The following is a 19,628-nucleotide window of genomic DNA, read 5'->3' as shown; positions in this document are numbered from 1 at the left end:
TGCTGTTGAACTGCCTGCTGGATTGTCCAATTGGACTGTGAAAGAGGGAAGAGAAAACATTGATGATCATTGTTAAATTAATTATAATGATTTTTTAAATTACTCACTGCACAATTTCCAAGTTGTTGACTCTAAAGGGTTAAATTTGTTCAGAAAAGTACTGGAGCAATTTCATCTCTCTGCACCTCTTACAACTAAGCCAATATAATAATGATCCAAAGGGCAAACTTGGCACATAGGGAATGCAGCCCAATGCTATCCCAGCTGCTTTGGCAAGGTATCTGCTTCAATAAGGTTAATCAAAGACATGTGACATATTTCAATCCTCCTGAGAGGAAAGCCTTACCTGATGCACCAAGAGTTCAGCCACTTCCACGTGATTATTGAGTGCTGCCAAATGTAAGGCAGTATAGCCGTCATCCTTCTTTTCATCCACAATCCATGGCCGTGGTAGCTTGGACAGCAATACACGCATTGCACTGAAATAATTATAAAAAAGTGTTACAGGAACACGGGCAGAAACATCTGTTGGATAACACCTGGACTACAATACAGAATCACAAATATTTTATTCACATATCAGAACTATAAACAAGTCACTAAGTTCAACTAGCAAATTTTAGAAGTGTATAAAAAAATATACTGAAGAGCTTTAAACATAAAAATCCCAAATTAAGCTGCTTGACTTAAAAGGCAAACCCCAATAAATAGGAAGAAAATGTATTCTGTAAAACATCTGAAGAGTTATGGAGCTAGCTTAATTTTTCTTCTGAAAGATCGAAGAGCAATTGCAATTACATTAAGCTAAAATACTTACTATTTTCTTTTATAGACATACATTACATTTTTGGAAAGGGGAAGGTTTATGTAATTCTATTTGAAAATATCAATATCTTCTTTCACTTAATTACAAATAAGCACATTTCATTAAATTATGCCACTTTAAAATCTCAGATTTTAAGACTTGACTAGGCTCATTATGACTCAGAAGGGAACGATGATGGCCTCTCACTGAGAAGGATCCTAATTGCTGAGGTAAAACGGGGAATGACCCAGACAAATACAAACAACTGAAATTGTAGGTTGCGTATTAATGCAATATACGTACTGTCATAATAACCAGACTAACGGTGAAACTACTCCAATATCCTATTTTACAGTAGTCACTACTAAATGTGTGAGAACGTGGTGAAGAAGCTCGTGATAGTTTAATGAGGTTTTGATAACATTTTCAAGTTTGTGAGAATATAGCAGTTGCCTTTTAAAAATAGTTTGTATTTGACACAATTTGTGACTAGACTCCATGCAACTCTTCAAAGTAACCCCAACCTGTATCATACATGAATACCATTACTGGATTGACTAGCTTTTGAAACATACCAGATACGTACTTTTGAAACTATATACAGATATCACAACACATTGAACTCATAGGGCTCATACTTGTAGCTGACATTTTTTACTGCGATTATTCTAACCCTAATAATAGTATTTTAAACTAACATAACGATGTTAATTATAGTAATGTTATTCCATAACACGTGTTTTTAGAGGCAATGTATCTAGAAGTGATGACACTGAAACTGAGGGTGCATTGGTGGGGGGGGGGGGGGGGGAGGGACAATTCACCAGTATGCAATATCATTTGTTCTCTCTATCAAATTTCTGTCCCATGTCAACCTCTTATAGAATCGTAGGACTGGAAGGGACCTTGAGGTCATCTAGTCCAATCCCCTGCACTCATGGCAGGACTAAGTATTATCTATCTAGGCCATCCCTGACAGGTGTTTGTCTAACCTGGCCTTAAAAATCTCCAATGATGGAGATTCCACAACCTCACTAAGCAATTTATTCCAGTACTTAACCACCCTGACAGTTAGGAAGTTTTTTCCTAACGTCCAACCTAAACTGCCCTTGCTGCAATTTAAGCTCATTGCTTTCTTTTCCTATCCTCAGAGGTTAAGGAGAATAATTTTTCTCCCTCCTCCTTGCAACAACCTGTTATGTACTTGAAAACTGTTATCATGTCCTTGTTATTATGGTTAGAACAGACATTCATGCTGCTCACATACCACCCGGTCTGCTCTACTCCACCAGATTGACATTCCATAGCTTTCCCCTCTTAACATGCAGGATTAAAATTTTTTTAAATTAATGGAGATATCCCATCTCCTAGAACTGGAAGGGACCTTGAAAGGTCATCAAGTCCAGGCCCCTGCCTTCACTAGCAGGACCAAGTACTGATTTTGCCCCAGATCCCTAAGTGGCTCCCTCAAGGATTGAACTCACAACCCTGGGTTTAGCAAGCCAATGCTCAAACCACTGAGCTATCCCTCCCCCCAAGGATTCAGTGGTAGCACAAACTGATGCAGCCAAATGTCAACACTTTTTGCTGACTCATTCTTTAAAACAAAGGTAGTGAGTAAAACTAATCTTCATTTTTATTTTAATCTTTTTTTTTTAATTTTTAAACTTAGCTGCATTGGGCTCCACCTAAAGGAAACCCTGTCCCTCTTCTATAGGAATAACCATTAATCCCTACTGATATTTGCTTACTATGTCATCACCAGATAGATGGGATTAGCAGAAGACCCAAGATCTGAGATTGGGAGCTGGATGGGGTGCACGCTTGCTTCTCCCTCCCTCTAGCATGGGCTAGCCAAAGGGGTTTGTGTGTGAGAATCACTCCTGCCCCCAAAATAGGGTGGGGGGACTGTTCAAAAAGACCAGGTATAATTAGGGAAGCTCTGCTGCCTGGGAATTCAGAGCCAGCAGCAATGAAGCCACATAGGTTAATGAGCTCCCTCCCTCTTCTCCCTGAATGGCTATGTGTAGTAGCCTGCAGCCTCAATTCTGCTTCCACTTCTCTCCTTACCCAGGCCCAGGGGATTCATCATCTTCCACCTGAAGCAACAAATTGGGGAGGAAGGACCACTTGGATTCCTTGTAGTGACAAATCAGACATCCACACAACAGATTAACTCAAGTCGATAGAATGGAGTATGGCAATAGAACAGGTAAAACTTGCCACACTGGACAGTTTCACTGTCACTCACTTTGAGCTCCAAAGCAGCACTCTCCCCCTTGCCCACTGTACTGATTTAGTTCTAGGGTGGAGTAGGAATAAATTGCCCCTAATCCTCTAGCTGTCTTGTCTTTGGGAATGGCACCTGGAGAATTGCCCTTCTAGACACCAAAGATCATCTAACAGCTGCGGCTTCCAGAAGAAGCAGTAACTGCTAGAATCTTGTGTTCGGGCAGTCTCTGCTGATGTTGCCTCATTCCCTCCCACCTGCTGCGACTGTATGTAACTCACAGCAGACGCAGAGCTTCTCTATAGAAGAGCTAAATTTGTATCTCAATTACAAGTGGTGCCAGTTAAAGACAACTCGTAGGCTGCCATGCAAAGTAGACAATGGTCACCACACTCTGAAATTCAAATAGCTCTTTATTAACCGTGCAAAATTGAGATCTAGACTCTTCTAGATGTTGCATATAATGGACCCTTCCACAATGAACCTCCTGGCCTTTTGTATTTAAACAAACAGCACTCCTGTAAGGAATTCTAGTTGACAAGCACAGCGGAAAGCAGTGTTCAGACATTTAACCACATCACATACTCATGGATTTACTTTAGGTAGAAAAAAATAACAAATGTAAGTTTCTTGATGAAACTGGAAAAAATGTTTTGTTTCCTTGATAGGTCTGCCTTCAACTGGAGGCAGAGTTGGTTCCTTGCTTCCTCATTGTCCATATTATTTATTACACAACAAAACAAGATAATGCTTAATAAAATATACATTTGTTTACAGGTCAATTGTAGTTTAGTTTTTATTCATGACACTTCACAGTATACTAGTAAATGTACTGTACCTTTTTAAAAGTGACATTAAACAGACCTCACTACATCATCTCCACATAATAACTCTTTGCAGAGATTTTTGTGCAAAATTATGAAAGGTATTGTTTAGCGAAGTGCCAATTACCAAGATTTCAGTGAAACCCAGCAAAGGAGCATGTGTTAGTAAATAGCGTGCATTACCTCACAGGGCTTGTTAGTCTAAAAAATTAATGAACAGCAAGTATAAATCAATTAGCATGCCATGCACTAATCTTCCATGTAGACCCTGCTACTGTGCATTAAAAGTTCTCTAGTACACAGTAGTACACTAGGAAACTTTTAATATGAAGTAGCAGGATCCATATGTAGAGTTACTGCATGGGATGCTAGTTGCTGTAGATTTATATCCCAACTTGTCATGCGCTAAATTCATCTAGGCAAGTCCATGGTGTGAGGATACCAGAAGTTTTAAAATACAGGGATACATATATACAAATTCTCAGTTGTAGCCAGTTACAGATATCAGAACTTTTGCTATCTACAAAGCAGCTTTAAGAGTGAGGAGGCAGTGAGAGGGAATGGACCTGGAGCACTGTGGCTCACACCTCATCTGGACTACAGCAATGCAATACACTTTGTCATGAAACCATCATGCCTAAGGAAACTCCAATTAGTACAGAATGCTGCAGTCCATCTCCTCATTAACACAGGCTACCACAAGCACATCAACCCTGTATTCTACTTTCTACATTGACTTCACACAGAAGGAAGTACAAGGTACTCAGTGGCCTGGGCCCAGCATTATCTAAAAGCCAGTCTAAAATTCCAGAATGAAAACCGTGGTTGACAACTCCTCTTCTCAGGCCCAAGGTAACTTTCTATAATAAGGGTTCTTAGTTCTTCAAGATGTGTCCCTCTATGGGTGCTCCACTGTAGGTGTGTTTGTGTCCCCGCGCTGCAGATCAGAGAATTTTAGTAGCAATGTCCGTTCAGAGCACACATGCACTGTCCCCCTATTGTGCTCTGCCAAGAGGCTAACCGGCACTGCGTGGGCAAATCCTCCTCAGTTCCTTCTCTGTCACAGAGTTTATGATGACAACTCTGAAGTAGAGGGGAGGAGGGTGGGTCGAGGAGTACCCATAGGGGAAAGATATCTCGAAGAACAATCGTTACTGCACAAGGTGAGTAACAACTTCTTCGAGTAGCGTCGCTATGGGTGCTCCAATGTAGGTTACTCCCAAGCAGTATCCCCCAAAGGAGGCTGGCGCTTCAAAGTCGAGTCTGTTATGGATGATAATACTGCTGAACCGAATCTAGCATCTGCAGCAGAGTCCCCCAGGACAGCATAGTGTTCTGCAAAGTTACATGCAGATACCCAAGTAGCCGCTCTGCAGATTTCTGGTATGGGGACCACCCCTGAACAAGGCGACCGATGAGGAAATTGATCTTACAGAGCGTGCGGAGTACGGATAGAGCTGCTAAACTGCAAATCTGGTAACAGAGTTTGATACAGTTCGAGACCCATTTAGAAAGTCTCAGAGCTGAAACTGCTGTGCCATTAGACCTATCCGCAATGGAGAGGAAGAGTGTAGGACATTTCCTAAAAGCCTTTATCCAGTCCAAATAGAAAGCCGAGGCTCCCCTTACATTGAGGATATGTAGAATGACTTCCCTATTACCCTGGTGAGGTTTGGGATAAAAGGTGGGGAAGTGAATGAGTTGATTCATGTGAAATGCAGAAGTCACTCTGGGGATAAACTTCATGTGTGGTCTGAGTGTGAATTTGTCAGGAAAGAACACTGTAAAGGGGGGGGATGCACCATCAGAGCCACTATCTCCCCATCCCTTCTTGCTGAGGTAACGGTGATCAGAAATGCCATCTTCAGTGAAAGGTGAGTTAGTAAACAAGTGGCCATGGGTTCCAAGGGCAGTCTGGTGAGCCCTTTTAATACTAAATTCAGGTCTCATTGTGGGGTAGGATGTCTGGGGGGGGGGGGGGGGGGAGAGATTCGCTATGCCTTTAAGGAACCTCTTTGTAGTTGGGTGCGAGAAAACAGAGTATCCTTCTATTTGTTGGTGAAAAGTTGGCTATTGCTGCTAAGTGTACCTTTAGCAAAATAATAGAGTCCTGATTTCTTAAGAGTCAGCAAACAGTCTAAGACTATTGGTAGAGTGGCCGTATTTGGGGTAATTCTTCTGGAATGGAACCACATCTGAAATCCACTTCTGTAGGCAAGTAGGACAAGTAGCAGCTTTCCTGCTGTGAACTAACTTCCCATACCTCCTCAGAGCAGGATGTTTCTATGTGGTGGAAGCATGAAGGAGCCAGGCTTTGAGCCGTAATATTCGCAGGTTGGGACGGAGAGTGGGTCCCTCATTCTGTGAGAGGAGGGAAGGAGTGGGTTGAAGAGTTATTGGAGGACACAGCGCCTGTTGTGACAGGTAAGGGTACCAAGTCTCTCTCAGACAGGTGGGAGCGATCAGTATGAAGTTTGCTCTCTCTTTTTATTTTCAACAGGACTCTCAGCAATAGAGGGAAGGCTTAAAGAAGGCCTTTGTCCTATGAGAAGAGAAGAGGAGAGCGTCCCCCATGGAAAGCTGGCCAATGCCTGCTCTGGAGCAGTACCATGGACATTTCTTGTTCTGGTAAGTGGCGAGCAAGTCTATTATCGGTGCCCCCCATCGTCGGAATAGTCACGGAGTATCAGAGTATTTCCCATTTGTGTCATATGGGAATTTGCAGCTGAGACTGTCCGCTGTCACGTTGTGCACTCTCAGTAGGTAGGCCGCTGAAATTGTAAGATTGTGGGAAATGCACCAGTTTCACAGCTTTAGTGTTTCTGCACAAAGGGAGGGTGATCTGGTGTCCCCTTGATGATTTATGTAGTACATGCACACTATATTGTCTGTGATGATCTTTGTGTGTGTGCCTCTGATCAGCAGAAGGAAATGAGCACACGTATTCCTGACCACTCTGAGTTCAAGGAGATCGATGTGAAGACAAACCTCTGAGAGTGACCAATTGCCCTGTACTGTGAGGTGGTTAAGATGTGCACCCTACCTTCTGAAGGATGTCGGTGATGAGAAGTAGTGATAGGGGAGTCTGTGCAAATGGGAATCCCATGAAGAAGTCTGCTGGGTCCTTCCACCAATTCAAGGATTGTTTGATCTTGGTGGGCAGAGATAGTGGTTTGTCTAGGCTGTCCGTTCGGTCTGTAAACTAAGCTGAACCATGACTGGAGGCATCTCCTGTGAAGACTGGCATGAGCTATCACAAATGTGCCCACAGCCATGTGCCCTAGCAGCTGAAGGCAGTGTCTGGTGACACTGCTGGTTTGCACCAGACACTCTCTCTAAACCCATGGAGAGACTGAAGAATCTGTGATGTGGGAGAAGTGCTCTCGCTTGGAAAGAGTCAAGATCGGCTCCTGTGAATTCTAGTCTCTGTACCAGGGTTAATGTCAACTTTTCTAGTTTGATCTGTAGGCCCAGACTTCTGAATAAATCCAAAGTCATATGGTTAACTCACTGAGCTTCAAAGGAGCGTGCTCTGAGGTGACAACTGTCCAGGTAAGGGTAGATCATGATGCCCTATAGGTGGGCCACCACTATAGAGAGGACCTTGGAGAATACTCTGGGAGCTGATGGAGGCCAAAGGGGAGTACTCCATACTGGTAGTGGTCCTGTCCTAGTGTGAATCTGCAGTATCATCTGTGACACAGTATGATTGAAATATGGAAGTAAGCGTCTTGTAGGTCGAGAACCAAGAACCAGTCTCCCTGTTCCAACACTGGAATAACTGTTGCTAAAGTAGCCATCTTGAACTTCTAAGCCTTGACAAATTTGTTGACTGCCCTAAGGTCTAGTATGGGTCTCTAACCTCCCTTTTTCTTGGTTATCAGGAAGTAACAAGAGTAAAAACCCTTGTGTCTCAGATGTTGAGGTACTGGTTCTATGTCTCCTATGCTGAGGAGATGGTCTATCTCTTGTCGTAATAGGCTCTATTGAGAAGGGTCCCTGAAGAGGGATGGGGAAGGATGATGAAGTGAATGGAGTACCCATTGTGTATAATCTCTAGCACCCATTTATCAGAAGTTACCCGTTCCCAGGCGCTGTGGAACGGAGCAAGACGTCATCCATAGGGATGGGAAGGTTGGCCAGCATTAGATGGCATTGAAGGGAGTAGTCTCACGGCACCTCGACCAACCTGTCAAAACTGACGTTTTGAGGTGGATGGCTGGAAAGAAGTAGGCTGAGGGACTGAAGGTTTCCATTTGGGGAACCTAGACTACTACTTTTGAAGAATGTTGGGCTGAATACTGTGATGAGCAGGGTCTGAATGAGGACCAAGGACTATATTTTCTCTTCTGCCCAAGTGTGTAAATTCCAAATGACCAAAGAGTAGCCCTGGAGGCTTTCAGTGTGGAGGGGGAAAGCATCCATTTTGTCTGCAAATAATTTTGTGCCTTCAAAGGGACATTTAAAGGGAATTTTGTGCCTGTGGTTGTTTGAACTTCCTTAGGAAACCCCGATAAGAGAAACCAAGAGGCTTGTCTCATGATGGCAGTGGATATGGAACGTGCTGTCGTGGTCAGGCAGGGCCACCCAGAGGATTCAGGGGGCCTGGGGCAAAGCAATTTCGGGGGCCCCTTCCATAAAAAGTTGCAATACTATAGAATACTATATTCTCGTGGGGGTCCCTGTGGGGCCCGGGGCAAATTGCCCTACTTGCCCCCCACTCCCCGGGCGGCCCTGTGGTCAGGTAAGTTGAGTGCTGACTGGAGTGCCGCCTTAGCCACCAGATGACCCTCGGTAATAGCAGCCTTGAATTGGTCCTTGTGAGAATCTGGGAGCTGCTCAATAAAGGAACTGAGTTTTGAATAATTGATATAATCATATTCTGCTATTAAGGCCTGATAGTTTGCAATACGGAACTGTACGGTGGCTGATGAGTAAGCCTTTCTCCCAAAGAGATAGTGGCGCTTCCAATCCCTATAATACGGGGTGGATTTCACGTGGTATTGTCAACCTCTAGAGTTCACTGCATCCACATTGACTGAATTAGGGAGGTGGTGGGAGAAGAGAAATTCCGTGTCTTTTGCTGGTATGTAATATTTCTTATCGGCCCACTTACATGTTGGTGAGACCGATGCAGGAGTCTGCCATATAATTTTTGCAGGGTCTAAGAGAGCCACGTTAATAGGAAGGGCTACTCTGGACAAGGGACAGGAGTGTAAAATGTCCAGTAACTTATGGTGTGACTCTGTCACCTCCTGTAGTTGTAATGCATCTGCCCCCCTTTGAGCCAGCTCTTGAAAAAGTTTGAAGTCATCTGCCAATGACGGTGGAGAGGGCATCACTGTCTTATCTGGTGATGAAGATGAGAAGTTAGTCCGGTGGGGGAGTGGTACTTGGGGAGGGCAGCCTCTTCCTCAATATCTGCCTCTTGTACCTCCCTCATCTGTTCAGGAGGCTCAGACGCTCTAGCTGTGGTGACCAAAGGAGGAAGCCTCACTGGCTCCTGATAAGCCATGCTACAGCTTCGAAACGTATGATGCCTATGTGCCTGCCAAGGGTCCCAGTAAGGCCACTGTGATGGTGGGAAAGGCCCCGGTACTTGGTACCATGGCTGCCCATATCAGGGAAGCTGAGGGTCAGAAGGACGGTATGGTTGAGGTCCCTACCGGTAATCGGTACCATAAGATGCATGAGAGGAGCGACGGGAGATTACGTCCTCCTGCTTGCTGTCTGACTTCCCACTAGAGAATGGGTGTGGCATGGCACGATGCCGAAGGAGAAACTGGAGCTCAAGGCAGACTCGGTACCAGAGACCCAGGACCGAGTAGAGGCGAGGCTGGTGCGTCAAACACGGAAAGGTCTCTCAAGTACCAGAAGTTTGGTGGTCCTGTAGGCATTGGTACCAGTAGTGGTTAACAGTGCTGGGATGTCTGAATCGATGGAGTTGGAGATGCGGTCCTGGCTGAACAGTCCACCAATGATTAATACAGTAACTCCTCACTTAACATCATCCCGGTTAAAGTTGTTATGTTGCTGATCTGTTAGAGAACATGCTCGTTTAAAGTTGTGCAATGTTCCCTTATAACGTCGTTGGGCCGCCTGTTTTGTCCACTGCTTGCAGGATTCTCTGGAAGAATAGCCCGTCCTCATGGGAGTTTGGAACCAGGGTGGGCCGGCAGCCCCCATATCAGCTCCCCTAAGTTCGCTGTAAGTAGGTGTGCAGCTGGGCAGGCGCCAGCAGGCTATCCATTGCCGGGCAGTTCAGGTGTCCCTCCCCTTACTGCCGTGTGCTGCTCCTGCCCTCTACCTTGGAGCTGCTCCCAGGAGCCTCCTGCTTGTTGTGCAGAGGGGAGCGGAAGGGGGTGCTGATGTCAGGGTGTCCCTCTCCCCCCGCTCCTGTACCCCATCTCTACAGAGCTGGTGGCGGGGGGGGGGGGGTGACGAGACGACTGGGCTCAGGATGGAGGGAGCTTGCTGGAAGCTGCTGCTGTGTCTGAACATGCTGATCTACTTAAAAGGGCAGCGTAATTAAAGGGACAACACATCTCTGTCACACACACACACTTTGGAAAGTTGGCGCCTATGTAGCCGTGCATATGCTGTCCAGAGGAGGGAGTAGTGCGCTCCAGCGGGATAGCATGGGTTCATCATCACGTTCAGTTTCCGCAGGGAACTGTTTGCAGCCACTGCCATGCGTCTATTTGTTTCCTCCCTCCTTCCTCAGTCCATGCTGCCTTGTAGAGTGTGAGGCTACATTAACAACATGTTAACCCTTGAAGGCGGAGCTGAGTGCTAGTTCATCATTTGGCAGCAAGGCATTTCCGGGAAAATATCCCACCCTCTGACTCCACCACCTCAACCAAGTTTCACAATCATCATTGCTGTATACAGTATTAAATTAGTGCCTTGCATGGTGTCATGTATCAGGGGGTAACCGTGTTAGTCTGTATCCACAAAAACAACAAGGAGTCCGGTGGCACCTTAAAGATTAACATTTATTTGGGCATAAGCTTTCGTGGGTAAAAAACCTCACTTCTTCAGATGCAGAAAGCTTATGCCCAAATAAATCTGTTAGTCTTTAAGGTATCACAGGACTCCTTGTTGTTACAGTATTAAATTGTTTGTTTAAAACTGTTTAAAAAACTTATACTGCATATGTATATATTGTCTTTTGTCTTTTTCCCTGGAACCTAACTCTCCTATTTACATTAATTCTTATGGGGAAATGGAATTAGCTTAACATCATTTCACTTAAAGTAGCATTTTTCAGGAACATAACTACAACGTTAAGCGAGGAGTTACTGTATACTGAAGAGGGTACTGATGCTGTTCTCTATACCGAAGGAGCTTTCCCGGGCAGAATCTCTACCTTTCTCTTGCCCTGTCGGTACCAATGTTACCCTGCGTGTACCCATCAGGTCCTTAGGCAGCTCAGCGTGTTCTGTTAGCACTTTTCTGTGCAAGCTCTGGGTACCGCAGTTCTGGGTACAGCGAGCTCAGTGGCCGTCGGTACCAATGATACCAATCTTTTTTGGCTTGGTTGGGGCTCACTGTGGGGACTCATGGCTCTTTTCTTAGAAGCCTTATGGTGGTTCATGGTTGTTTTCCTAGGGCATGTCTTCACTGGCAACGTTAAAGCTCTGCCATGGCTTGTGTAGTTGCAGTATAGCGCTGGGAGAGGGAAAAAACCCCACCTCCATGAGGGGTATAGCTCACAGCGCTGGTGCGCTGAAACTTGCAGCGCTCAGGGGCATGTTTTTTCACACCCCTAAGCAAGAAAGTTGCAGCGCTGTAAAATACCAGTGTAGACAAGCCTTAGGCTAACCTTGCTTAGGGCTTGGCTACACTTGCGAGTTAGAGCGCATTAAAGCAGCCCCGGGCACCCTAGCTCATTATCAGTCCACACTGGCAAGGCAAGTGGAGCACTCTGACTCCAGGGCTACAGCGCTCCTGGTACTCCACCTCGGCGAGAAGATTAACACTTGGTGCGCATTGGCTGAAACGCCCAGGCGTCAGTGTGAATGAGTGTTGCATTACTGCACTCTGATCAGCCTCCGGAAACGTCCCATAATCCCCTTAAGTCAAATGGCCACTCTTGTCATTGTTTTGGAATCACTGCAGGCATGCCGATATGCCCTTTGAAAGCTCTGTTTCTGACAGCCGGCATGCTTATCTGCTCCGAGACAAAGCAACCATTACTGTGGAATGCTGTGTGTGAGAGAGAGGGGCGGGGGAAGGAGGGGGGGTCTGTTGCTGTCTGAACTTACAAGACAGCATGCTGACATGCTCTCAGCCCCCCAAAACCCCACTCTCTCTCCCCCCACATACACATAACACACTCCCTGTCACACTCCACCCCACCCCCTTCATTTGACAAGCACATTGCAGCCACTTGCATGCTGGGATAGCTACCACAATGCACTGCTCTCTGTGGCCATTGCAAGAGCAGCTAATGTGGCCTCAGCAGTGCGCATGCAGCTGTCAGTGTGGACAGATTCCAGCGCTTTCCCTACTGCGCTCTGCGAAGGCTGGTTTAACTCAAAGCGTTCTACATCTGCAAGTATTGCCATGCCCTTAGATGTAGACGGCTGTGGTGAGGATTCCCGCCATCCTGAGTCTTGGCGCAGTTCTGAAGGCGGTTAAAAAGCCACTTCTAATAGAACAGAAGACAGTTTAAATTCAAGATTTTTAAGGATAAAAGAAAGGGAACGTAAAGGAAATTAAGTAGTAGTTAAAAAAAGGAGAATGATTAGCAAGTCTTTTGAAAGTTTATCTGCTAACAGACAGCTAAAGCTCTGTCTTTAGCCAGGGGCGGTTGAGAAGGAACTGAGGAAGGTTGGCTCTTGCAACACTGGTTAGCTTCACGGCAGAGCACAACGGGGGACAGTGCATGTGCGGGAAGAACAGACACTGCTTTCAAAATTCTCCAGTCAGCAGCACAGGGATGCCAATACACCTACAGTGAAGCACCCACAGGGATACTACTCGAAGAAGAATGTATGTTTCCTGTAGCATTTAACTACCTATTTAAAGTCCATTTAAGTGGAGATGTCTATATACATGAGAAATTTTAGTTGTCAAAATTACACTTAAGACTTCAATAGATTACATTTTTCAGTCTGTCAACTTATGAGATATCAATTGTTGTGGGAACTCTGGATTTGAAGGATGTGCCATTTTATTTATTCATGCATAGATATAATGCAGTTTTAAAAGAATACAAAATTAAAATAGGAATGTAGTGATACTCAACCATTTGTTGTGGGAACTGTCTATTTCTTTTGGCTAGGTTAAACCTGGATTTCATGTCAAAGATACACACAATCCAGTATTGTTGTAGCCGTGTTAGTCCCAGGATATTAGAGAAACTAGGAGAAGTAAGAGACAAGGTGGGTGAGACCTGAAGAAGAGTCCTATGTAAGCTCAAAAGCTTGTCTCTCTCACCAATAGAAGTTGGTCCAATACAAGATATTACCTCATCCACCCTGTATTTCAAAGATATGCAGAGTCAGCTAAAAAAATAAGCAAAAAGCAGAAATAAAATGATGAGTTACCTCTCCTGCTAAACACATACTGAGAGAAGCCCAAGTAACTGCTATGTTAGTCCGGTCCAGATACTGGTACTAGTTACTAGCTCACTGCTGAGCATGCTTTTCAGTTTGGATGGACAATGGGCCCCACAAATACAATTCTAAAGAATTCTTATTTTTCCTCAATGTCCAGCTACACTCTAGTTCTAATTTTAACTGTTACACTATTTAACTACCAAAATAGAGACACTGACAGAAAACGGGGGTTTTGACAAAATCAAGTTTTTTAACAAAAATTAAAAATAAATGTCTCCACAGATTTTCAGTTTTCAGGTTTTTGATGAAAAGTTAAGATTTTTTTGCTAGGAAAAAAACATTTTCTGATCAGCTCTACTAAGAGTCTTATCTGATTTCCTGAGCCTTGACAAATAGATACCTCTGGAAGTAGATTTTTAATATGGGAATGTTAGTGTTCAGTATTCAAGTCACAAGCTTATTTTCACAAATAGGAAGCAACGAAGGGCTTCCTTCCTATCTCCCTGTGGCTCAATCATTTTTAGGGAGCAGAAAAATGACTGCTGCAAACAGATCCAGATAGGCAATCACAGTTGGAGCACCAAATACAAATAGCTTGATCAGGCAAGAAGTTATTTTTTATTTAAGCTCCATACCTCACAAACCACCCAAGCACCACCTTTTCAGCTGCCAACTATGAACTCGGGCTGTTTGGATCCCTTCCCCTCCTCTTGTCAGTCAGCTCAACACACCATCTCCTTACACAAAAGTGGCCAGTAAAGAATGTTGCAGGGATTTTTTCTCTCTCCATTTCTGAGTCCTCAGAATACCTATTTTTTCAATTAGAGTTAACTGCCACATTCATTTCAAGGGCAATGAAAATACAGTGTTCTTAGATTACTTGTAGAAAGTGAGTTGTACATGAAGAATTCAACTTCAAGCAGGGAATTATATTTATAAGCGCAATTCTGTATGAGAAAGCCTGGCTGAGGTGCAGACAGGAACAAATATTGGGACACAACAATGGACAAACATACATATCAATCTTTCCTTCCTTATATTTAACAGTAGTTTCACAATTATTTAGTTTAAGAAAAAATTAAATCAGTTTAAATTTGTAACTAATCTCTAAGTGAATTAAGGAAAAATCCAATTATGCAAATATTGTGGGTGGGCATTGAAGAATTCCAAAATCTGGAAATTCCAAGTTAGTTCTTGTCGAGAGTACACTCAGCCCACAAATGAAATCAACTGTCACTTCACAAAGACCCTGGCTACTGAGTAATGAACGGCTCTGACTGTCTCAGAAGGGATTCTATTCCAGCCCTTTTTGTCCATAGGAATAGCAAATGTAAGGTGTGTGATTTGAGAGATTCAAGGGTGGGTGGATAAAAGCAGAAAAAAAATTGAGGGGTACATTCTTCAACTTTAACAGGGGCATTGAGAAACCCTTAATACACCACTTTGGGAAAAGTAGGTGAAAACTTTGGCACAAAGTTATTATGCCTAAAGAAGTGAATAATACATACATATTTTACATTTATTTTATTCATATAAAAAAGATTTTTATATACACCATGCTGTGCACTAGCTGTTAAGTAACAATCTTACTGTTGTTATTCCTGTCACTCCTCCTTCAGCCCATCCCTACTATTTTGTTGCCCCAAACCTCCGAAGTATCATATCTGAAGTTAGATTGTAAGCTCTTTGGGGAATGGACTATGTCTTACTATCTTGTGAACTGCCTACCACACTTGTGTGCTGTAAAATACATAAATGAATAGGTTTCTATTGTGTAATGAAAGTTATAGCATCCAAGGTTTATGATTAATAGCAGGCGAGATACTTCTACTTTGCTGCTCTTAGTGAACAACTTGCAGGTGGAGGACTGTACTTCTAGGTGGTTTCCATCCCTGCAGGGAGAGGCTGGAGGATAGCATCTCAGGATTTCTTTCAGCCAGCACTAAGCAGTTGGGTCACAGGAAGAAGTTAAGAAGGATGTATGACAAAACCCCTTGAATCTTGCAAATATTTCAGCCAAAAATGGCAAATTCTATAGGATTTCCAGTGGTTCTATAACCTTTCCTAATCACAACAATTTAATGTAGCTCCCCTTGTCCCATAAGTCCCTGCTCTGGTTTCATAATGCAACAGTCTTTCCTTTATTATCATACTGCTTTAGCTTGTAGGACTTTGTACAGCTCCTACCAAAATTCTAACAAGTAGATGGTCACCACTCAGAACAGTATTAACTTGGACAGCCATGTGTTACACTGGAAGGCGAAGTAATTTTGATGAATAAATGTTACTTTCCTTTTACGCAACAGTTGTTTCAGCATTCAATTTTCAAAGTACTAATGAAAACAGACAACTTTCATTACTGCATTTACCAGGAACATAATCCTTACGTATATAAAACCTTGCTTTCATCTCTCACGCTTGCAAAACATACACAGTATTCCCCTAAATACTGTTTTATAGAGCAATAAATCTAGTAATAACCATAAACAAAGTTAGCTTGTGTAGGTTATACTGCTCATCTAAAATTTGTGAAGATTCTAGATACGATTTTTCAATGCTTTAAGATACTCATACCATCCTCAACTAAAATTGCATTTAAAGATTATTACAGCATTAACGTACATTAAGAACATAAGACCTGCCATACTGGGTCAAACCACAGCCCATCTTGCCCAGTATCCTGTCTTTGACAGCAGCCAGTACCAGAGCTTCAAGGGGAATGTAGAGAACAGAGCAATTATGGAGTGATCCACCCTATTTCCACTCCAAACTTCTGGTAATCAGAGGTTTAGGGTCACCCCAACTATGGGGTTGCATTCCTGACCATCTTGACTAAAAACCATTGATGGACCCATCCTTCATGAATGTATGCAGTGTGGTTGTAGCTATGTCAGTCCCAGGATATGAGACACACAAAATGGGTGAGGTAATCTTTTTTATTGAACCAACTTCTGTTGGTAAGAGACAAGCTTTCGAGCTACAAAGAGTTCCATGTGATTAGTTGTGCCTTGTGTGAAAAAGTACTTCCTCTTGTTTGTATTAAACTTGCTGTCTATTAATTTCATTGTGACCCCTGGTTTTTTATTTTCTCTTTCACATTTCTCTATTCACTTTTTCCCCACCATTCGTGACCTATATCAGGGATCGGTAACCTTTGGCACGCGGCTCGCCAGGGTAAGCACCCTGGCGGGCCGGGCCAGTTTGTTTACCTGCCGCATCCACAGGTTCGGCCGATCGCCACTCCCACTGGCCGCGGTTCGCCGCTCCAGGCAAATGGGGGTGGCAGGAAGCAGCAGCTAGCACATCCCTCGGTCCACGCTGCTTCCCTCAGCCCCCATTGGCCTGGAGCGGCGAACCGTGGACAGTGAGCCGCGATCGGCCAAACCTGTGGACGCGGCTGGTAAACAAACCGGCTCGGCCCACCAGGTGCTTACCCTGGTGAGCTGCGTGCCAAAGGTTGCCAATCCCTGATCTAGATCATATTACTCCCTCCCCAGTTGTTTCTTTTCTAAACTGAACAGCCCTATTCTTTTTAGTCTGTCCTCATATGGAAGCCGTTCTATACTCTTGATTATCTTTATCACTCTTAACCTTTTCCAGGTCCACTATATCTTTTTTGAGAAGGGGTGACCAAAACTAGACACAGTATTCAAGGCGTGGATGCACCACAGATTTATATAGTGGCATCACAATAGTTTGTCTTATTTTCTACCCCTTTTCCTAATACGTCCTAACATACTATTAGCCTTTTTTACCCCTTCTGCACATTGAGCGGAAGTTTTCAGAGAACTATCCAGAGTGACTCCAAGATCTCTTACTTGAGTGGTAATAGCTAATTTAAAACCCATAACTGTATATGTATATGTGGTATTATTTTTTCCAATGTGCATTACTCTGCACCTATCGAGGTTGCACATTACCTGCCATTTTGTTGCCCAGTCATATAACACAGTTATGCTTTAGTGTTTGTCAACAGGGACGCTATTTATAATTAAGGTTGAGTTAAAGTTTACATTGTAAGCCTCCTTTTTCAGTTGGCTCAACTTTCTCAAATTCTTTCTAGTCTGAAATTTTCCAGACTTGATTACAAGATGTAATTTAAAAATTACATATTTTAAATGAATTTAGCAACATTAGATCAGCCATTTTTGAGTAACAAAAACATGAAGAAAACCCACCATGATTTTCCCACATGTTACAAACTCAGACAGCTCAGTTGGACAACTCAAAATTGGCCAAAGCTAGAAACCTCAAACATGGCCTGTTTTACAGTCAACACTGAGAAAGAGCGAGCTACTTAGTATTTTTCAATTTTCTGGTGAATAAAATATTCATTTGTACACATTTTTCTTAGAAGTCTTTTTGATCGCCTTCCTCTGAAGGATCAGAGATGGCCACAGATGGAGATGGAATATTGGATGGTGAGGGCCAGGGCTCTGAGAGGGCACCTAGCTTCCTCTCTCTCAGATGCTTGGCTGGCTGGTTCTTGTTGACATTCGCAGGGTTTAACTGATCACCATATGTGGGATCAGGAAGAAACCTGGCAGTGTCACCATCCTCTGCAGTGTGTGACTACGTGTCACTTCCCAAGATTATCTGGGTATGGCTGACAATCATTTCCCTGCCATTATGGGGGCCTTCGTGATCCCTCCTTTTATTTGCCTGTAGCACATGATCGTCTAGTCTTCTGTGGGCTGTAAAACTTTGGTCTAATTTTAGTTGTTGGGTTGAGTATGCAGGTGCTGGGCGGTGCTAGTGGCCTTCAATATACAAGAGAGCAAACTAGATGATCTGGTGGTCCCTTCTGGCCTTAAACTCTATGATTTAGGCAATGTCTACAACTTACAAGCTTACAGGGGCACAGCGGTACCAATACTGTAAGAGCGCTCATGTACTGTGTAGCCACGTTATGCCAACGGGAGAGAGCTCTTCTGTCAACATCATAAAACCAGTTCAACAAGCAGCGGTAGCTATGTCAGCTGACACAGCGTTGTGCACACGAGCATTTATGCCAACAAAACTTATGTTGTTCAGGAGGATGTTTTTTCTACACCCCTGAGCAGCAAAAGTTTTGACAACGTAAGTGCTAGTGGAGGCATGGCCTTAGTCATTTTTCCAATTTAACCTAGTGCTATCTACTAGAACTGGTTAATATTTTCTGAATTTTGGATTAAAATTCAAATGTCCAATTTCAACAAAAAAGGAATGAATGTTTGCAGAAATTTCATTTTCTTTGTCAACCAACTATACAGAGCCAGCCAAAGTTTTCAAAATTTCCAAGTTTCACTGAGAAAGATTTTGATTTTGGAGGGAGTGAGAAAACTACAGCTAACTTTTTGTAAGGGCAAGAACCTCATGAGAATGAAAGGGAAAAGTGTGGGGGGATCCTCCACCCTCAACACTTGCAATTTACCAGTGCATTTAATGAGGGCTCAGCTTTGGAACCTACTCCCCACCTGTCTAGCACGGCTCTAACAATTTCAACATATTACACCTGCAATATCAATCAGCAGATAAATATTGCTTAAACATAGTTTTTATCTATAGACCTTTTGGTGGTGTTCATCAACTGTATATGAGCATGTCACAAACAGTAATGAATTTATTATTCACACCCTCTGAGGTAAGGAAGTATCCCCACTTTATAGATGGAAAACTAAGGCAGAGAGATTAAGTGCTTACCCAGTGTCGCACAGGAAGTCTGTGACAGAGTGTGCATACCCCGCACTGGGCCGGAAGGGATTAACCCCACACTATGGGTGGAGGAAGTTCCGCCCCTCAGGCTGTACTGGGCATGCTTCAAATGTTATGCTAGTATAAAAGGGAGCAACCTGGCTCAGTCTGGTCTGACCGTCGGAGAGGAAGGACCATTGGTTGAGGCTCCAGCTGAGGAGCTGTCACAGCCCTTGCCTGCGGGAGCTGGAGATCTGTAGCCATCGGAGTCCCAGGGAGCTACCTGTGCTGAAGTGCCCGGAAACTCCGCTGCCCCATGAACTGCAGCTTCAGGAAGCACAGTAGGAAGTGATCCAGGAAGGTTGAGCGAGTGGTATCTCGTACCTGTGCAAGGTCAGCATGTTTCGGTGGGATTCCCTGCTGACCCAGTGGTGGACTATTCCGCCACTGTTAGGGCCCTGGGTCAGGGCCCGGTGGAGTCGGGTGGGCCCAGGCCGCCACCCTCCTGGTGATGGCCCCCCAGGTATTGG

At 43.9% G+C, this 19,628-nt stretch overlaps 1 protein-coding gene across 1 annotated transcript in view; it reads right to left on the bottom strand.

Moving 5' to 3' along the window:
* The window catches only part of MIB1 (mindbomb E3 ubiquitin protein ligase 1), a 116,537-nt gene that overhangs the window by 35,187 nt on the left and 61,722 nt on the right, over positions 1-19,628 (bottom strand). The window contains exon 13 of the mRNA XM_026661557.2: positions 347-479. Coding sequence (XP_026517342.1) covers positions 347-479 — 133 coding nt within the window. The remainder of the gene's footprint in view (positions 1-346; positions 480-19,628) is intronic.

Source organism: Terrapene carolina, unplaced genomic scaffold (genome assembly GCF_002925995.2).
Source record: "Terrapene carolina triunguis isolate 2854851 unplaced genomic scaffold, T_m_triunguis-2.0 Scaffold58, whole genome shotgun sequence".
NCBI lineage: Eukaryota > Metazoa > Chordata > Testudines > Emydidae > Terrapene > Terrapene triunguis.
The sequence above is the reverse complement of the archived record's forward strand: the minus strand, read 5'-3'. Positions and strand labels throughout refer to the sequence as shown.